This window comes from Nematostella vectensis, chromosome 9 (assembly GCF_932526225.1).
Source record: "Nematostella vectensis chromosome 9, jaNemVect1.1, whole genome shotgun sequence".
Taxonomy (NCBI): Eukaryota; Metazoa; Cnidaria; class Anthozoa; order Actiniaria; family Edwardsiidae; genus Nematostella; species Nematostella vectensis.
This window is the reverse complement of record NC_064042.1, coordinates 9761213-9775876: the sequence shown is the minus strand read 5'-3', so window position 1 is coordinate 9775876 and position 14664 is coordinate 9761213. Positions and strand designations below refer to the sequence as shown.

The 14664-nt window shown below is 44.0% G+C and overlaps 2 protein-coding genes across 2 annotated transcripts; one reads left to right on the top strand and one right to left on the bottom strand.

Moving 5' to 3' along the window:
• Positions 1-195: 195 nt before the first annotated feature.
• On the bottom strand, positions 196-10243 carry LOC116603498. Its single transcript, XM_048732557.1, has 9 exons — positions 9834-10243; positions 7228-7532; positions 6720-6892; positions 5869-6122; positions 5024-5187; positions 4641-4779; positions 2435-2599; positions 1454-1678; positions 196-613 (listed from the first exon to the last, which is right to left on the bottom strand). The coding sequence occupies exons 1-9, from the start codon at positions 10011-10013 to the stop codon at positions 464-466; spliced, it is 1755 nt and encodes a 584-aa protein (XP_048588514.1). The 5' UTR covers positions 10014-10243; the 3' UTR covers positions 196-463.
• Positions 10244-11972: 1729 nt separating this feature from the next.
• Positions 11973-12818, top strand: LOC125572236. Its single transcript, XM_048732461.1, has one exon. The coding sequence runs from the start codon at positions 11973-11975 to the stop codon at positions 12816-12818; it is 846 nt and encodes a 281-aa protein (XP_048588418.1).
• Positions 12819-14664: the final 1846 nt, after the last annotated feature.

Below are 14664 nucleotides of genomic sequence, written 5' to 3'. Positions count from 1 at the left end.
GTTGTTTTCAGGGACTCTAGGAAAATATAACAAATAAGCTTCTTTGCATTCCCGTCTAATGAATTTGGGTTTTTCCAAAAGGGTGGAACCGCAAATCAATGTTTCGTTACCCGCAGTGGTTAATGGGTAACGTATGTATGGTTGAATCCTGGTCTCTGGACGCCGTATGAAGGTACATAAACAAGATTACTAAGATTTCTAACCCTGTGTTTATTTTTATTTACGCCCTTTTTTGTCAATATACACCCCATACAAGTCTCCTTTTACACCCAACATATCAAAACACTTTATCAGCATTAGAGCAGCTTTTTTTTTATTTTAGGGTAATTCACAAGGCGGCTGTGGTTTGAATTCCCTTCTATTAATTAACCAAGCTATCGCAAATCTGCTATTGGCAAAGATACATACCGATTAGCATTTATCTAGTACACCATAGAAGTCTACCGAACTATTATCGATCCTGTTAGTCAAAGATGTCGTCGTCGTCGTCATCCATTTCTCCCCCTTCGAGCTTCGGTAAGTCATTGAGTTTCTGCTTTATGACCTCGTCCTGCATGGCTGGGATGAGACCTTTACGGAACACAGTTGACAGTAGCTGTTCTGCATTCTCTACCTAATAAACACACATATCACAGTATTTAGGCTCTGAGCGTGTGAGTTCTCAACCTAATAAACACACATATCACAGTATTTAGGCTCTGAGCGTGTGAGTTCTCAACCTAATAAACACACATATCACAGTATTTAGGCTCTGAGCGTGTGACGTCACACGCGCCACGGCGGCCTTGCTGGGACTTAGTTTGCAAGGCCAGTAATGCTAAAAGCCTACGTACCGAGCATGGGATAAGCTTAGACTTCTTCTTTTGAGAAGTATGGTTTTCAAGCAATGGAGGATATATTGAGTTGAAGGTCGTTAAGTACGCATTTTATCATAAGAAACATTCATGATTTGGGTATATATTGCGATGCGAAAAAAAAATAAATTTTAAAGCAGTGCCACTTCATATTCGAATACATCTCTATTCTCAAATTTTGAATGATGTGTTTTTATGATGTGTAGTTCTAGAAAATATCTATCCCCCCATGGAGGGGGTCGGAGAAAAAAAAATACAGTAACTGTTAAGGAAAAGGGCATTCCCCCCCCCCCGGGAGTTTGACTCCCCCATCCCCCCGGAATTTCCAATCCCCTCCATGGGGGGGAGTATAAATATTTTCTGGAACTTCACAAAGTGACCGTCGTAAGTCGCTCAGCCAATTCCAATTGGCAACCGCCAATTACTATGACACCAAAAACCGTTTTTCTCTTTTGTTTCCCCTCATTGAACAGTTCAATGTCAAGTCAAGAACTTTCAAGTAAACTTGCAGAAATTCGTGTAACTGGTGCCCCACTATACTTGACGTAAGTCGTGCACTCGTTTCTGTCAGCCTAGCCCTTCCCATAATGCATAATTACCTGCGGGTACTGGTGCCCAGCCCACTTGAGATAAGTCACGAACTCGTTCCAGTCCACCTTGTCGTCCTTGTCCATGTCGATGCACTTGAGTGCCATCTTGGTCTCGTCGCACCGGTAGCATCCGAAGTATGGCGCCATAAAGCCGCTATAAAACGAGTCAAACTCGAGACAGTCGTCACGCTCGCCGCCCTCGCGCAGGTCCCACTCGTCCCACATGGCGCGGATCTGTGCACAATAAGAAGTCGAATTAATGCTTGCATGAGGCTTAGTTCAAACGTCGTATTATCCATGAGCCTTATTCAATGCAAAGGCTTGAAAATGAAGATGAAGCAATCGACTCGACCATTTGCATACGTATTTGAATACGGCTAATGGATAACGACGTTTGAAATTAGCCTGAGCGCCCAGGGTTAAGGTTAATTGGCCAGCCACTTATTCACTTTAAAACACGTCTTAAATGAGAACTCTTTTCCTATTAGGTAACTCCATTAACCTGTTCCATTACCCCCCTGGTACTCCTCTTCGCATTTGACAAATACCTGTTAGATGAGCTTAGTTGCATGAAATTTTTGGCCGAGGGCTTCATGCGGCATGCGGTAGCTTTTCTGGGTCGCTTTTCGAGAGCTTGTTTCGCAGGCTACCATAACCCAGGTGCCATGGCACGAAAACTCTGCTCTTCACCAACGGCAAACCTTTAATAAGCGCTTGTTCTGGTTCTGAAGGTGGCTGAATACTGCTTTAGACTCGATATTCAGTAGTATACAGGAGGTTTGTGGTATTAAGCTGAACAGGGGTGTATCAGTACGGTATTTAGCTGCCCGGGGATTTGACAGTACGGTTTTTAGCTACCGGGAGCTTGTCAGTACGGTATCTAGCTACCAGAGGGTTGTCAGTACGGAATTTTGCTGACCGAGGGTTTCTCAGGGCGGACTGATCGGGGATGTATCCTAAAGTTATTTAGCTTTCAAGTGTTTCTCCTACCTCATTGATAAGCTCTTTGATATGCACGTCCTTGATCTCAGCGTTAGCAATCACTTCACTCATCTTGGGCGTGAGCTTTCCGCCAGAGCGATCAAACAGCATGGCAAGTCCAGGGGCACTGTGGTATTCCTCCTTTATGTTGGCATGGAGATCTTTCAGCATCACCTAGCAACGGAATTAGGCGGATATGTACAAATGAGCAACGAGGATGCTGGTATCACCTAGCAACGGTATACTGGTTAGGATTGGCCACAGGCGGCCCAAGTGTAGGTCTGTCTAGGTATACTAATGATAAACTTTGTTATATACAGAGAGATAGAGTCGCCACACTTCGCTCGGGCTGTGTAAGCAAGGAACAGTGACGGGTTGCGCGAGCGTGTGGAATGTGAAATAGTCACGAGATCAGATACAAAATACAGTGGAACCCAAAAGGACAAGTTTATTCTATTAACATTTTTTTATTAGACAGGCCTAGAGCTTGGGCCGCCTGAGGATTCACTACTAACAGAAACACTGGTAGCTTACAGGGTTCTTCTCAACCTTGAAAAACATTTCGAAGCAGGAACCTGTGAATAGACCATGAAGTGTCTTGATAACACCGCTCGAACGGCGGTAGCATTATTATCTCTTATAAGGTATATAGATAGGCGTTCTTTCCCGGGTTGATGATCGGGCTTCCTGTGGTGGGTAAAACTTCTGACGTTACAGGATCGCCCCAGCCCTCAAGTTGTTTCACGGCTTATCTCCAAGGACAGGAAAACCCGGAAAGGACGCCTGGAAGTAGGGCAGTACACAGGAAACCCGGTAAGAACGCCTGGAAGTAGGGTAGTACACAGGAAACCCGGTAAGAACGCCTGGAAGTAGGGTAGTACACAGGAAACCCGGTAAGAACGCCTGGAAGTAGGGTAGTACACAGGAAACCCGGTAAGAACGCCTGGAAGTAGGGTAGTACACAGGAAACCCGGAAATAATGCCTGGAAGTAGGGTAGTACACAGGAAACCCGGTAAGAACGCCTGGAAGTAGTGTAGTACACAGGAAACCCGGTAAGAACGCCTGGAAGTAGGGTAGAACTACACAGGAAACCCGATAAGAACGCTTGGAAGTAGGGCAGTACACAGGAAACCCGATAAGAACGCCTGGAAGTAGGGTAGTACACAGGAAACCCGGAAATAATGCCTGGAAGTAGGGTAGTACACAGGAAACCCGGTAATAACGCCTAGAAGTAGGGTAGAACTACACAGGAAACCCGATAAGAACGCCTGGAAGTACGGTAGTACACAGGAAACCCGGTAAGAACGCCTGGAAGTAGGGTAGTACACAGGAGACCCGGTAAGAACGCCTCGAGGTAGGGTAGTACACAGGAAACCCGGTAAGAACGCCTGGAAGTAGGGTAGTACACAGGAAACCCGATAAGAACGCCTGCGACTAGGCTGAACACAGGAAACTCGATAAGAACGCCTGTGAGTAGGGTAGTACACAGGAAACCCGATAAGAACGCCTGCGACTAGGTTGAACACAGGAAACCCGGTAAGAACGCCTGGAAGTAGGGTAGTACACAGGAAACACGATAAGAACGCCTGCGACTAGGTTGAACACAGGAAACCCGGTAAGAACGCCTGGAAGTAGGGTAGTACACAGGAAACCCGATAAGAACGCCTGCGACTAGGCTGAACACAGGAAACCCGGTAAGAACACCTGAGACTATAGGTTGAACACAGGAAAACCGATAAGAACACCTGTGACTAAGATGAACACAGGAAACCCGGTTAGAACGCCTGGAAGTAGGGTAGTTAGGGGCTCATAAGTAGGGGCAATCGTCTGCATTATATATGTGTCACGGCGTTTCCTAGGATCAGGCTATTTTTAGACGCGCGAGCACGAACGGGCCAATCAGCTACATTGACGTTGGTCGCGCGCTAGTGACGTGAGGCTGCACGCGCAAATTTCAGTTAGGAAGAATATTTTTTTATCCATCATCCGTCGGCTTTGTTTGTTCAACAAAAGAATTGCAAGCCAGAATTTAAATTCGTAGGTAAAGTTGGATTCATCATTGAAGAAGAGAGCAACAAAAGTCAAAGTACCGAAGAGAAAACATAGCATTTTGTCTGAGACTGCACGTCTAGTTGAGCTCAGCCAAAACGTAAGCACTAAGGTCGCATCTGATTGGCTAATCCGCGCGTCAAAAAAAAAGCCTGATCCACTCACCTCCTTCATTCGCTCGCCTTGTCCCTCGGTGAATTGCGGGTCTTCCCCAAAAAGTCGCTTGAGTCGTAGGGCGATCATTGCGCCCGAGGCCAGGGTGGTTATACGCATAACTGGCTCCTCGCCAAAGAAAGCCGCCATGCTGGGAAATGACAATGAGTAGGTGAAAAATAACCCTACTAAAGTTGTTTTAAATATTTTCCGTGTGAGAATGGCGAAACGAAGTGGGAGGCGATGCCAACCCGTCGGTGCAGAGATCTCAGAATCAATGACAATAAAAAAAATGAGAATAAAAAATATTAGAATAAATGGATTTTTACTACCCCCCTCATACCGAAACAATTCCTGTATCTGCCCTCGAGTGATGCCATGAAAAAGTTTAATACCTAAACTCCTTGCTGTCGGGCGTGAACTGGTCCATACCGAACACCATGTCCAGAGCACGACCACCATAGATCGGCTGAAGAGGGTCTGGGTCCCGTCCTGTTACAATCCGGGTAACAGCAATGGCGGCGTTGCGCAACTCCTCGCAGTTGAACTTTTTCAGCACCTGCACGTGTGTAGGTAGTGTTAATGGGTGCCGTGGCGAGAGTGGTGTGATAAAAAGCTGTTCTGGTGGTTGTTGCTGACCAGGGCGATGATAGGTGTAATGGTGTTGATAATGATGATAATTATTGAATAATGATGACAGCTGTGGTAGCAAAAGGTTTTGATGATGGTTGTAATAATGGCGACAGAGGTAAATGATGGATAATGATGAGAGTAATAATGATGGTGGTGATTGAGATAACAATGTCGTCTTGACTATTGTTGTTGTTGATGAGAAGGATGACGATGTTTGTGATGATGATGGAGGGTGGATGATGATGATGATGGTGATGGTGATGGTAATGATGATGATGGTGATGATGATGATGATGATAATGATGATGGTGATGATGATTATGGTGATGATATATGATGATACGACCTGCGTGACACTAATGTTTTGGGTTCAATCAATATAGCATTTTATTAAAAGAGCATCCTATCATTTTGACAAATATCATTATCCATTAGATATTCCATACTTGTGAGCAATAAAATAGGGCCATAATAAATGTAGAATGTATTGAGTTCCACCATGATTCATGTTGATCTAGAATGTACACCTCATTTGCACGGATTTTTTTCTTCTGCAGTATAAAGAATTCGTCACGTGCAAGTCGGATCCAGGAGGGTATTGCGTTACCTTCTTATTGCCCATGCGCACAAGGTTCATCAGTGTCACGCTAGAGCATGCGTGACCCATAGAGGCCCCCTCTTTACTAAGTCCCGCCCAGATCCCGTTTGCTCCGTTAGCAAGGCATCTAAGCTGAGTCACATCCTGCATTCCCCACTGCTCGTGTACGTGCACTAGGAGGTGTCCGTTCTGGAACCCGCACCGGTCCATCTCGTCCCGTATCACACGGGTCCACACTCCGACGGTCTCCGGGAAGTTTTTTCCTGTAAATCGTGTATTAAAAGAGCTACGTCACGGGTCTTACATAGTACAAGATTAAGAAAAGAGACGGAAGTCAGCCTGAGCAATTCCATGTGAGACATTGTAAGGCTTTGTAACGTTTTGCGCGGGCTCCCTGTGTTATTTAACCTATAAGGCATTGCGCGCAGGTGGAACTGGTGTCTACCACAAAAGTCGTGTTAAAACATTACTGTCTTAATGGTTCTCATGAACATAGTGCTCACACTATATCCATGAAATAAAGTCTGAATAGTTACTCTTACTAATTGGACTATTTGAGACAATAAAAGTTCTAACAAGGCATTGTTTCCATTGCATTCGCCTGTTCTAGTTGAGTTATAATGCCTAAATATATACCAAATAAGTAGTAGCAATTTAGGTTTTATTCTATGGGCATAGTATAAACACGTTACAGGGTGTTAAACAGAAGTTCAATACAATTGATAAGTTTTATATCAGCCAACTTCAAAACTGTTAAAGGGCAAATTAAATATTTTAAAAGTGCCAATCTCTCCTAACCCTCACTTCTTCCCCATGATCTCGATGAGCTGTGTGTTGAGCATCGGTTGTAATATTTTTACCTGATTCTTCGTAGACGATACCAAAAGGACGATCTTCAGGTGGAAGTCTCGACAAATAATTCACAACCTTCAAGATTCGCCTGGGCCTTTTATTGATCGCGTCATAGAAGTCTCTTAGGTTGACAAAGATTTTCGGATCTTTGGAGTTTAGATTCGCACGAATCCACCGGAATCTAGAACAGTCAAATTATAGAAAAAAAAGAGGTTATTCGTTGTCTTTGTTTCGTTGTCTTTGTTTTGTTTAGCACTATAATTTGCTTGGGAATGGGTCAAATATCGTATACAAAAAGGTTTGTGAGAAATAAATGAGTTTTTGCTTAGATAGCCTTAGAAGCCACCCATTTAGTGACAGCTTAGCCTAACGGATTACAAAGAATCACATCCACCAAATTGGATAGTCCCCCAGCTTTGCCAATTTAATATGTCGTCTAGCTAACCAAGACGCCATGTTGGAAATTGCCCAGAAGACCTTGGGGCGAGGCTAGCGCGCACCCTGCGCCCAACTCACCGTTCAAGCAGCAGGTCGCAAATCTTATTTATCGTGAACTTTTTGTAGTCAATCCCATTGTAGACCAAGTCCATCTCGATAATGGCATTCCCTATTCCTAACTCTTTCATCTTTCTCATCCCGACAGGGATGAGGTCAGGAATGGGCACTCGGTTCTCATCTATCTTCTCCAGGAACTCGGTAAAGGCATATTTGAGAGTCATATCCTCGCCTCTCTCGTGGAGTTGTTTGATGAACGTGTCACCCAACCTCGTCATGTGGTTAAACGAAGCTACAATCATGTGTTCGAAGCCGATTTTCTTTACCTGAAGCAATTGAAAGTGGGATATCAAGAGCGAGTACTGCCATGGAATCATGGATTACTACAAAGACACGGGAGAGGTTAAAATGCGATCTTTAGAATTCTGGCAGAAATTATCTATACGAAAGACAGAAACTCTCGAAAACCACATGCAATACAACTGGATTAAGGAGGCAGACAACAAAGTCTTCTGGAGTTTTAAAATAAAAGATTACCGAAATAAGCTGGGAGATATATGGGAAAGCCATAATCTAATTGCTGGTAATTTTAATACAGTTGAAAAATTTATAAAACAAAGTCGGTGCTATACATGTTTGTATACGAAAAGACTCCAACCAACAAAGCAAACTTAGAACCTATAGAATATATATTCAGAACAACGAACGAATTTGAGACATTTATCAGCCAGGTCTACAATACAAACCACAGTATTGCGCTGACAAAACTGCGAATTAGCAATCATAAGCCGCTCGAAATCGAAGCTGCGCGTTATCAAAAACAAAATAAATGATAGAAAATTAATTGCCAAAATCACTGCGTTACGAAGCACAGTAACGCTGTTAGTCCTCCTTTGCATTTACTTGGAACTTATCCCATGTACATAATCTGTATAAGACCAAATAAAAAGTATGAATATATGTATTATTTTCTCAACTCATCAGTAGGTTCCTGACGCCGGGATTGGTAAGTGATGCGAGTTTAGTTTTTCGTATATCGCTCTGGTCACCAATTTCCGTACACGCATCAAGCCTTAACCTTACGGGGAATCAAGCGCTCACCCAACTCTGAGTCACACACACAAAATCATTTTCATCGGCTTATCAAAAGAAATAGACACTTTAAATTTAATAAAGCTACCCTAGTGTGGGACTTCAATTGTGGGTGTTAATTCAATAGACCAAACGTATCTTTGTAGTAAAAATAGAACAGTACGATCGACATTCACAGGGAAAACAATTGATATGGAACAATGGGAACAGCTTAGAAATTAAAACGCAAGCATTAGCTTCACAACTTCTATTTGTTGTTGAATTTTTTTACAGAAGCATTAAGAAAAAATATTGGGCAAAGCCACGCCCTAACTAATCATTTCCTTCATATCAGTTAATCTTGTTTTAAGAACTGTCGTTTTTCTAGCTCACTCGGTCATTTCCTTTTTAGGCATGACATACCATATTTAGGAGTCCGCTTCAATCATTTTTTTCGCTTTTATGTCGCTCTAGAACTTTGTAAGTCGAGAATTTCCACGTAAACTTGCAGGAATTCGTGTTTTCTACGATTTTGCTGGCAGCCATCTTGGAAATGGAGCCTAGTCCCTAACGTTTTAGAATATCACAGGTCTCCCGCGTGCTCGCCCCAGACTCTTTTGGACCATTTAGAAAAACGACAGCCATTGATTGATATGATAACTTTTGAAAATATTGGGGGGATAGGTGGGGGGGGGGGGGGGGGGGTGGCACGTGCTCCTGCCACGGCTCTGATTTGTCACTTAACAACGGCTGCCGTGTGAGATTGGGATCACCTTTAAATAGGTCGTGGTCACGGTACAGGATTCGGGACGACCCTTAGCGTTGAATAACATTATTTACTTTGTATCCATGACTCGAAATATAATAATTCAACATTGATTCCTTTGTGTGCACGCCCCTAGCCTCTATGGTATCGATCGCACAAGAGCAAATCAACGTGCGATTTCATAGGGCCAATCTCATTAGTTGACATGGGAGAACGTATGATTTTCTGGTTGAGATATTACCAAGATTAAAAGTGACTAACGACAATTGGACCGTTCAAGGGTGACTTGATAAGTGGTTCAGTAGCCCTCCAGTAAATTCAAATGTAGAATAAATACGCGGACTACCAGTGGAGCGGGCTTGGAAAACAAATACAGGCGGTTTGAATATAAAAGTATTTTAACAGCAAGCTTAGAGGATAGAGGTCACACTTAAACACGAGGTTCCGCTATAAAAGGGAAAGCTCCCCCCCCCCCTCCCCCCACCGGGCTCAGATTTGCAATTATAATCAGAACACTGCCACCCTAGCAGTCACAAATTATAAGCTTCCTGTAAAATTGCTTAGCTCTGGGGCTCAGTCGGTTGGATCAAAGCAGAAAAACGACATAAACAGAGTATTTTCGCAGCAAGATTAGAGGTCATACCGTATTGAACGACACAGATAAGACAATAAGAAGGATGAATACGAAAATGAATACGTAAGCAAGACTTCATCAATGCTATAGTATCATCAATTACTCATTAGGCACCCCGGGAGAAGTCGATGTTTGCGAGAATAAACATTTTAATACCTGGTCATAGATGGCCCACTTGTTATCCATTGTATGGCCGCGAAGTTGACCAACTGTGGTCTCCCGCAAAGTGTTATCAAGCACGAAAATATCCAGATTTCTCAGAGTTTCTCGCTCTTTGTTTGTCTCTTGCAATGCTTGGCGAGCCTGTCGAAGCTGTCTTTGGAATGGTGGTGCCATGTTTGAAGTTTAAACACACTTTTACCACTTTGTACCTAGCGCTTAACTGAAACTAGTGCTGGCTGACTGAGACTAGGGCATGCATAACTGGGGTGACATATTGGTGATGTGTTCACAAAGCGATACAATCCTTCTATGGGAGGAGCTTATGTTTATGTATTTATTTGCGGCTTTCATGAGATTTCGAATTGGTTTAATACGCAGCTCTTACAAGCTGCAATTTGACTGGGCAAATGAACAATATCCGCTATTACTGCGACATTCCGCAGCATTTAATAACAATAGCATTTTTTCTCTTTGCTTATTTTCATTTGTTTATTTTGCGTTCACACATTTTTAGTATAAATCAATGTAAATTAAGTCGCTTTTAGCATAGTTCACCGGTCTGAAAGAGTTCACATCATTTGTAAGTATCTCGTTCCGTTTATTTGCTAGCATTCGTAAAATTATCTGTATACGTAACGTCGCCGTACCTTGTAGAACATTCAGGCTGTTTATCGCAGCAACCGTCATTATCGTCACTATCGTCATTACCGACATACCGTCATCACCGTTAGTACCGTCTCAATCGCAGATAAGTTGTTGAATAAAATCGTCCGTGTTACAGTTATGACATGTTGGAATTTTACTCTTTCGTGCAACGTTCACCGCCACATTTTGTTGAAATGATATGTGATATGTGTGTGACTGAAAGCAGACATTGACCGTCAAACTTCGAAATCCCATCGCCGATTGAAACCAGAAATGAACGAATCGAGCGATACCCGACAAACATTCGAAGATAAAACGAAAGAACCGATATCCGAACGAACATTATCCGATCACAATCCGATCGATATCCGACCCTCTTCCGAACCGAATGGCGCAATCCGAGAAACAGCTGATCAGGAATCGAATATTTTGCCTCGTCGTAGCGAACGTCTCCGAGTGCCTACCGATAAAGGAAGAGCGTATCAAGCCGAACAAAGGTTCAACGAATGCTTGCGAATACAAGAAAGATCACGCTAAAGATTAATTTTGTCGATTGGTTCACCCGTGAAAATAAGAACCGCGAAACCTTAAACTTGAGACATTTAACGAACTTTGCGAGCAATTGTCCATATATTATGAAGCCTGGGAAGAAGGTCTAGAAGAAAATGAAAAGGAGAAAGCTCTTTCTTGGTTTGAAGAATTGCAAGTTAGAATCAAACGCTTTCACAGTAGAATCACTGAATGGATGCAGAATGCTGCTTTTCGACAAAGTAACACCCCTTCCAAATCTTCATCGCACTCTTCTAAAAGCCATCGGTCCTCGAATAGTTCCAAGAGTGCTATCTCCGCTAGAGCCAGAGAGCGCGCTAGGGCCGCAGAATGCATCACAAAGGCTAAGTTTCTAAAGCAGAAGAAAGCTATTCAAAATAAATTCGAATAACTAGAGCTTCAAAAAGAGATTTCTATTGCGCAGGCACGAGAAAAATCCTACGCAGAAATTGCAGATCAAGTCGATGTCACGCCCGCTACGTCTCCTACGCCACACTTTGAGTTTGACTTGGGAGATGTTATGCAACGCGATGTGAAGCCATCTCCTATCAGAGATCATGAGAAGCCACTGCCCGTGCTCGGAGACGTTAAGAAACGAGATGTGAAGCCAACGCCCATCAGAGATAATTTAAAGCCACCGCGCACTAGAGCGACTTCTCCTATCTTCGCCCCTTTGTTGAGGTTCACCCATCCCGACGCCGCCCAAGCCTACACGTGTAACACCTCAAGACGCACTGGAAGTACCGAGACATTTTGACCGCAATTTTGAAAACGAAGGCTTAAGGACACTCATTGAGAAACAGAATGATCTCACACAGATGCTAGCCGTGCTCCAACAACATGCATTGCTGCCACCGCTGACGCTTGATAAGTTCTCTGGTGATCCTATGAATTTCCACTCGTTCATGACCGCGTTCGTATCACAAATCGAGTCGAGGAATGATATCGAACGAGTCATGCCTACGATTTTTAGAGCAGTACCTTGACGGAGAACCAAAAGAGCTCATCAAAGGCTGTTTTCACAAAGGCTCACAAGGTTACGAAGAAGCGAGAAAGATTTTGAAGGAGAAGTATGTCATCTCTAACGCGTACATCCTTAAGGCAACCGAGTGGCCTTCAGTATCTTATGATCCGAAGTCTCTCAATAAGTTTTCAAGTTTCCTGACGCAATGTCGAACCGCGATGTCATCTCTCGCATACCTATCTGTTCTAGATCATCTACATAATATTCAAAGTCTGGTTAGCAAGCTACCTTTTAGTCTTCAAGACCGCTGGAGGAGAGAAGCCAGTAAGATGAGAGAGCGCAACGAAGGAATACCAGGATTTGCGGCATTTGCTCAGTTTATGAAAATCGAGGCGAAAGTGCAAGCCGACCCAGTCTTCTTGCTTGAAGCTCTGAGTAGACATCAAGGCAAACAAGAAATCAAGTCAGGTGTAAACGCGAAGTTTAAGAAGGTGAATCAACCTAAAAAGAAAGTTCGCTTAACTGGTGTCGAAGAAGAAAAAGAAGAGAAGTGTGCTTGTTGCAAGAAAGCGAGTCACGACTTAGATGATTGCAGAGAATACCTTAAGAAATCCCTAAGAGACAGACAAACTTTTCTCCAAGAGAATAAACGTTGCTACGCGTGCTATGGATTGTATCACAGATCCAGAGGATGTCTTGCAAAACATACATGTAAGAAGTGCAAAGGGAACCACCCAACCGGTTTACATGACGATGACTTCAGACCTTCAAGAAGACGTAGCTACACAAGATGCATCAGCGCAAACCGGCTCACAAAATAGAGAAGGACCTGGTCAATCAGTTACAAACGCAAGAATAAGTACTAAGGAGGAAGAAGTTGTAAGCTGTATGCCCATCGTTTCAGTTATCGTCAAGTTTAAAGAAGGAGAAGTAAAAACCTACGCAATGTTGGATAGCTGCAGTACAGGTACCTTATCTCTGAAGATCTCAAGGAAATGCTCGGCGCTGTTGGTGTAAGAAGTACACTGAAGGTCAAGACTATAAATGGGACCGACGCTCAAGAAACAACAGTTGTCCATGGTCTGACTGTCTCTGATCTTAATGGGACCATCAACTTGTCACTTCCCAAAACGTACACGAGGTCAGAAATACCTGCAACACGTCAAGAGATTCCAACTGCCGAACACGCTAAGATGTGGACTCATACCATTCGCATAGCAGATAAAATACCACCGCTGATACCAAACCCGCAAGTTGGTCTCTTGATTTACCATCCAAAAATGCCTGACAAAATCCATGTTGTATTCGACTGTAGTGCAAAGTTCAAGGGAACGTCGCTCAACGAGAAACTCCTTCAGGGTCCTGATTTAACAAGCTCCCTACTTGGCGTTTTAATTAAAATTCCGAGAAAAGCCAGCCGCCTACATGGGAGATGTGGAGGCAATGTTTCATAACCCGCGTGACAAATTTTTGCCCCCCCTCCTTGATCCATTCAACCTGCGTGACAAATTCTTGTCCCCCCTTGGTACAGATAACCTGCGTGACAAACTCTTGTCTCCGCCTTGATACAGATAACCCACGTGACAAACTCTGTCCCCCCCTTGATACAGATAACCCGCGTGACAAACTTTTGTCTCCGCCTTGATACAGATAAGCCGCGCGACAAACTCTTGCGCCCGCCTTGATACAGATAACCTGCGTGACAAACTCTTGTCCACGCCTTGATACAGATAACCCGCGTGACAAACTCTTGTCCCCGCCTTGGTACAGATAACCCGCGTGACAAACTCTTGTCCCCGCCTTGATACAGATAACCTGCGTGACAAACTCTTGTCCCCGCCTTAATACAGATAACCTGCTTGACAAACTCTTGTCCCCGCATTGAAACAGATAACCCGCGTGACAAGTTTTTGCCCCCCCCCCCCTCCTTGATACATATAACCTGCGTGACAAATTCTTGTCCCCCCTTGGTACAGATAACCTGCGTGACAAACTCTTGTCTCCGCCTTGATACAGATAACCCGCGTGACAAACTCTTGTCTCCGCCTTGATACAGATAACCCACGTAACAATTTCTGTCCCCCCCCCTTGATACAGATAACCTGCGTGACAAACTCTTGTCCCCGCCTTGATACAGATAACCCGCGTGACAAACTCTTGTCTCCGCATTGATACAGATAACCCGCGTGACAATCTCTTGTCTCCGCCTTGATACAGATAACCCGCGTGACAAACTCTTGTCTCCGCCTTGATACAGATAACCCACGTAACAATTTCTGTCTCCCCCCCCTTTGATACAGATAACCTGCGTGACAAACTTTTGTCCCCGCCTTGGTACAGATAACCTGCGTGACAAACTCTTGTGCCCGCCTTGATACAGATAACCCGCGTGACAAACTCTTGTCTCCGCATTGATACAGATAACCCCCGTGACAAACTCTTGTCTCCGCCTTGATACAGATAACCCACTTAACAATTTCTGCCCCCCCCTTTGATACAGATAACCTGCGTGACAAACTCTTGTCCCCGCATTGATACAGGATACAGAAAACCCGCGTGACAAACTCTTGTCCCCGCCTTGGTACAGATAACCCGCGTGACAAACTCTTGTCCCCGCCTTGATACAGATAACCTGCGTGACAAACTCTTGTCCCCGCCTTAATACAG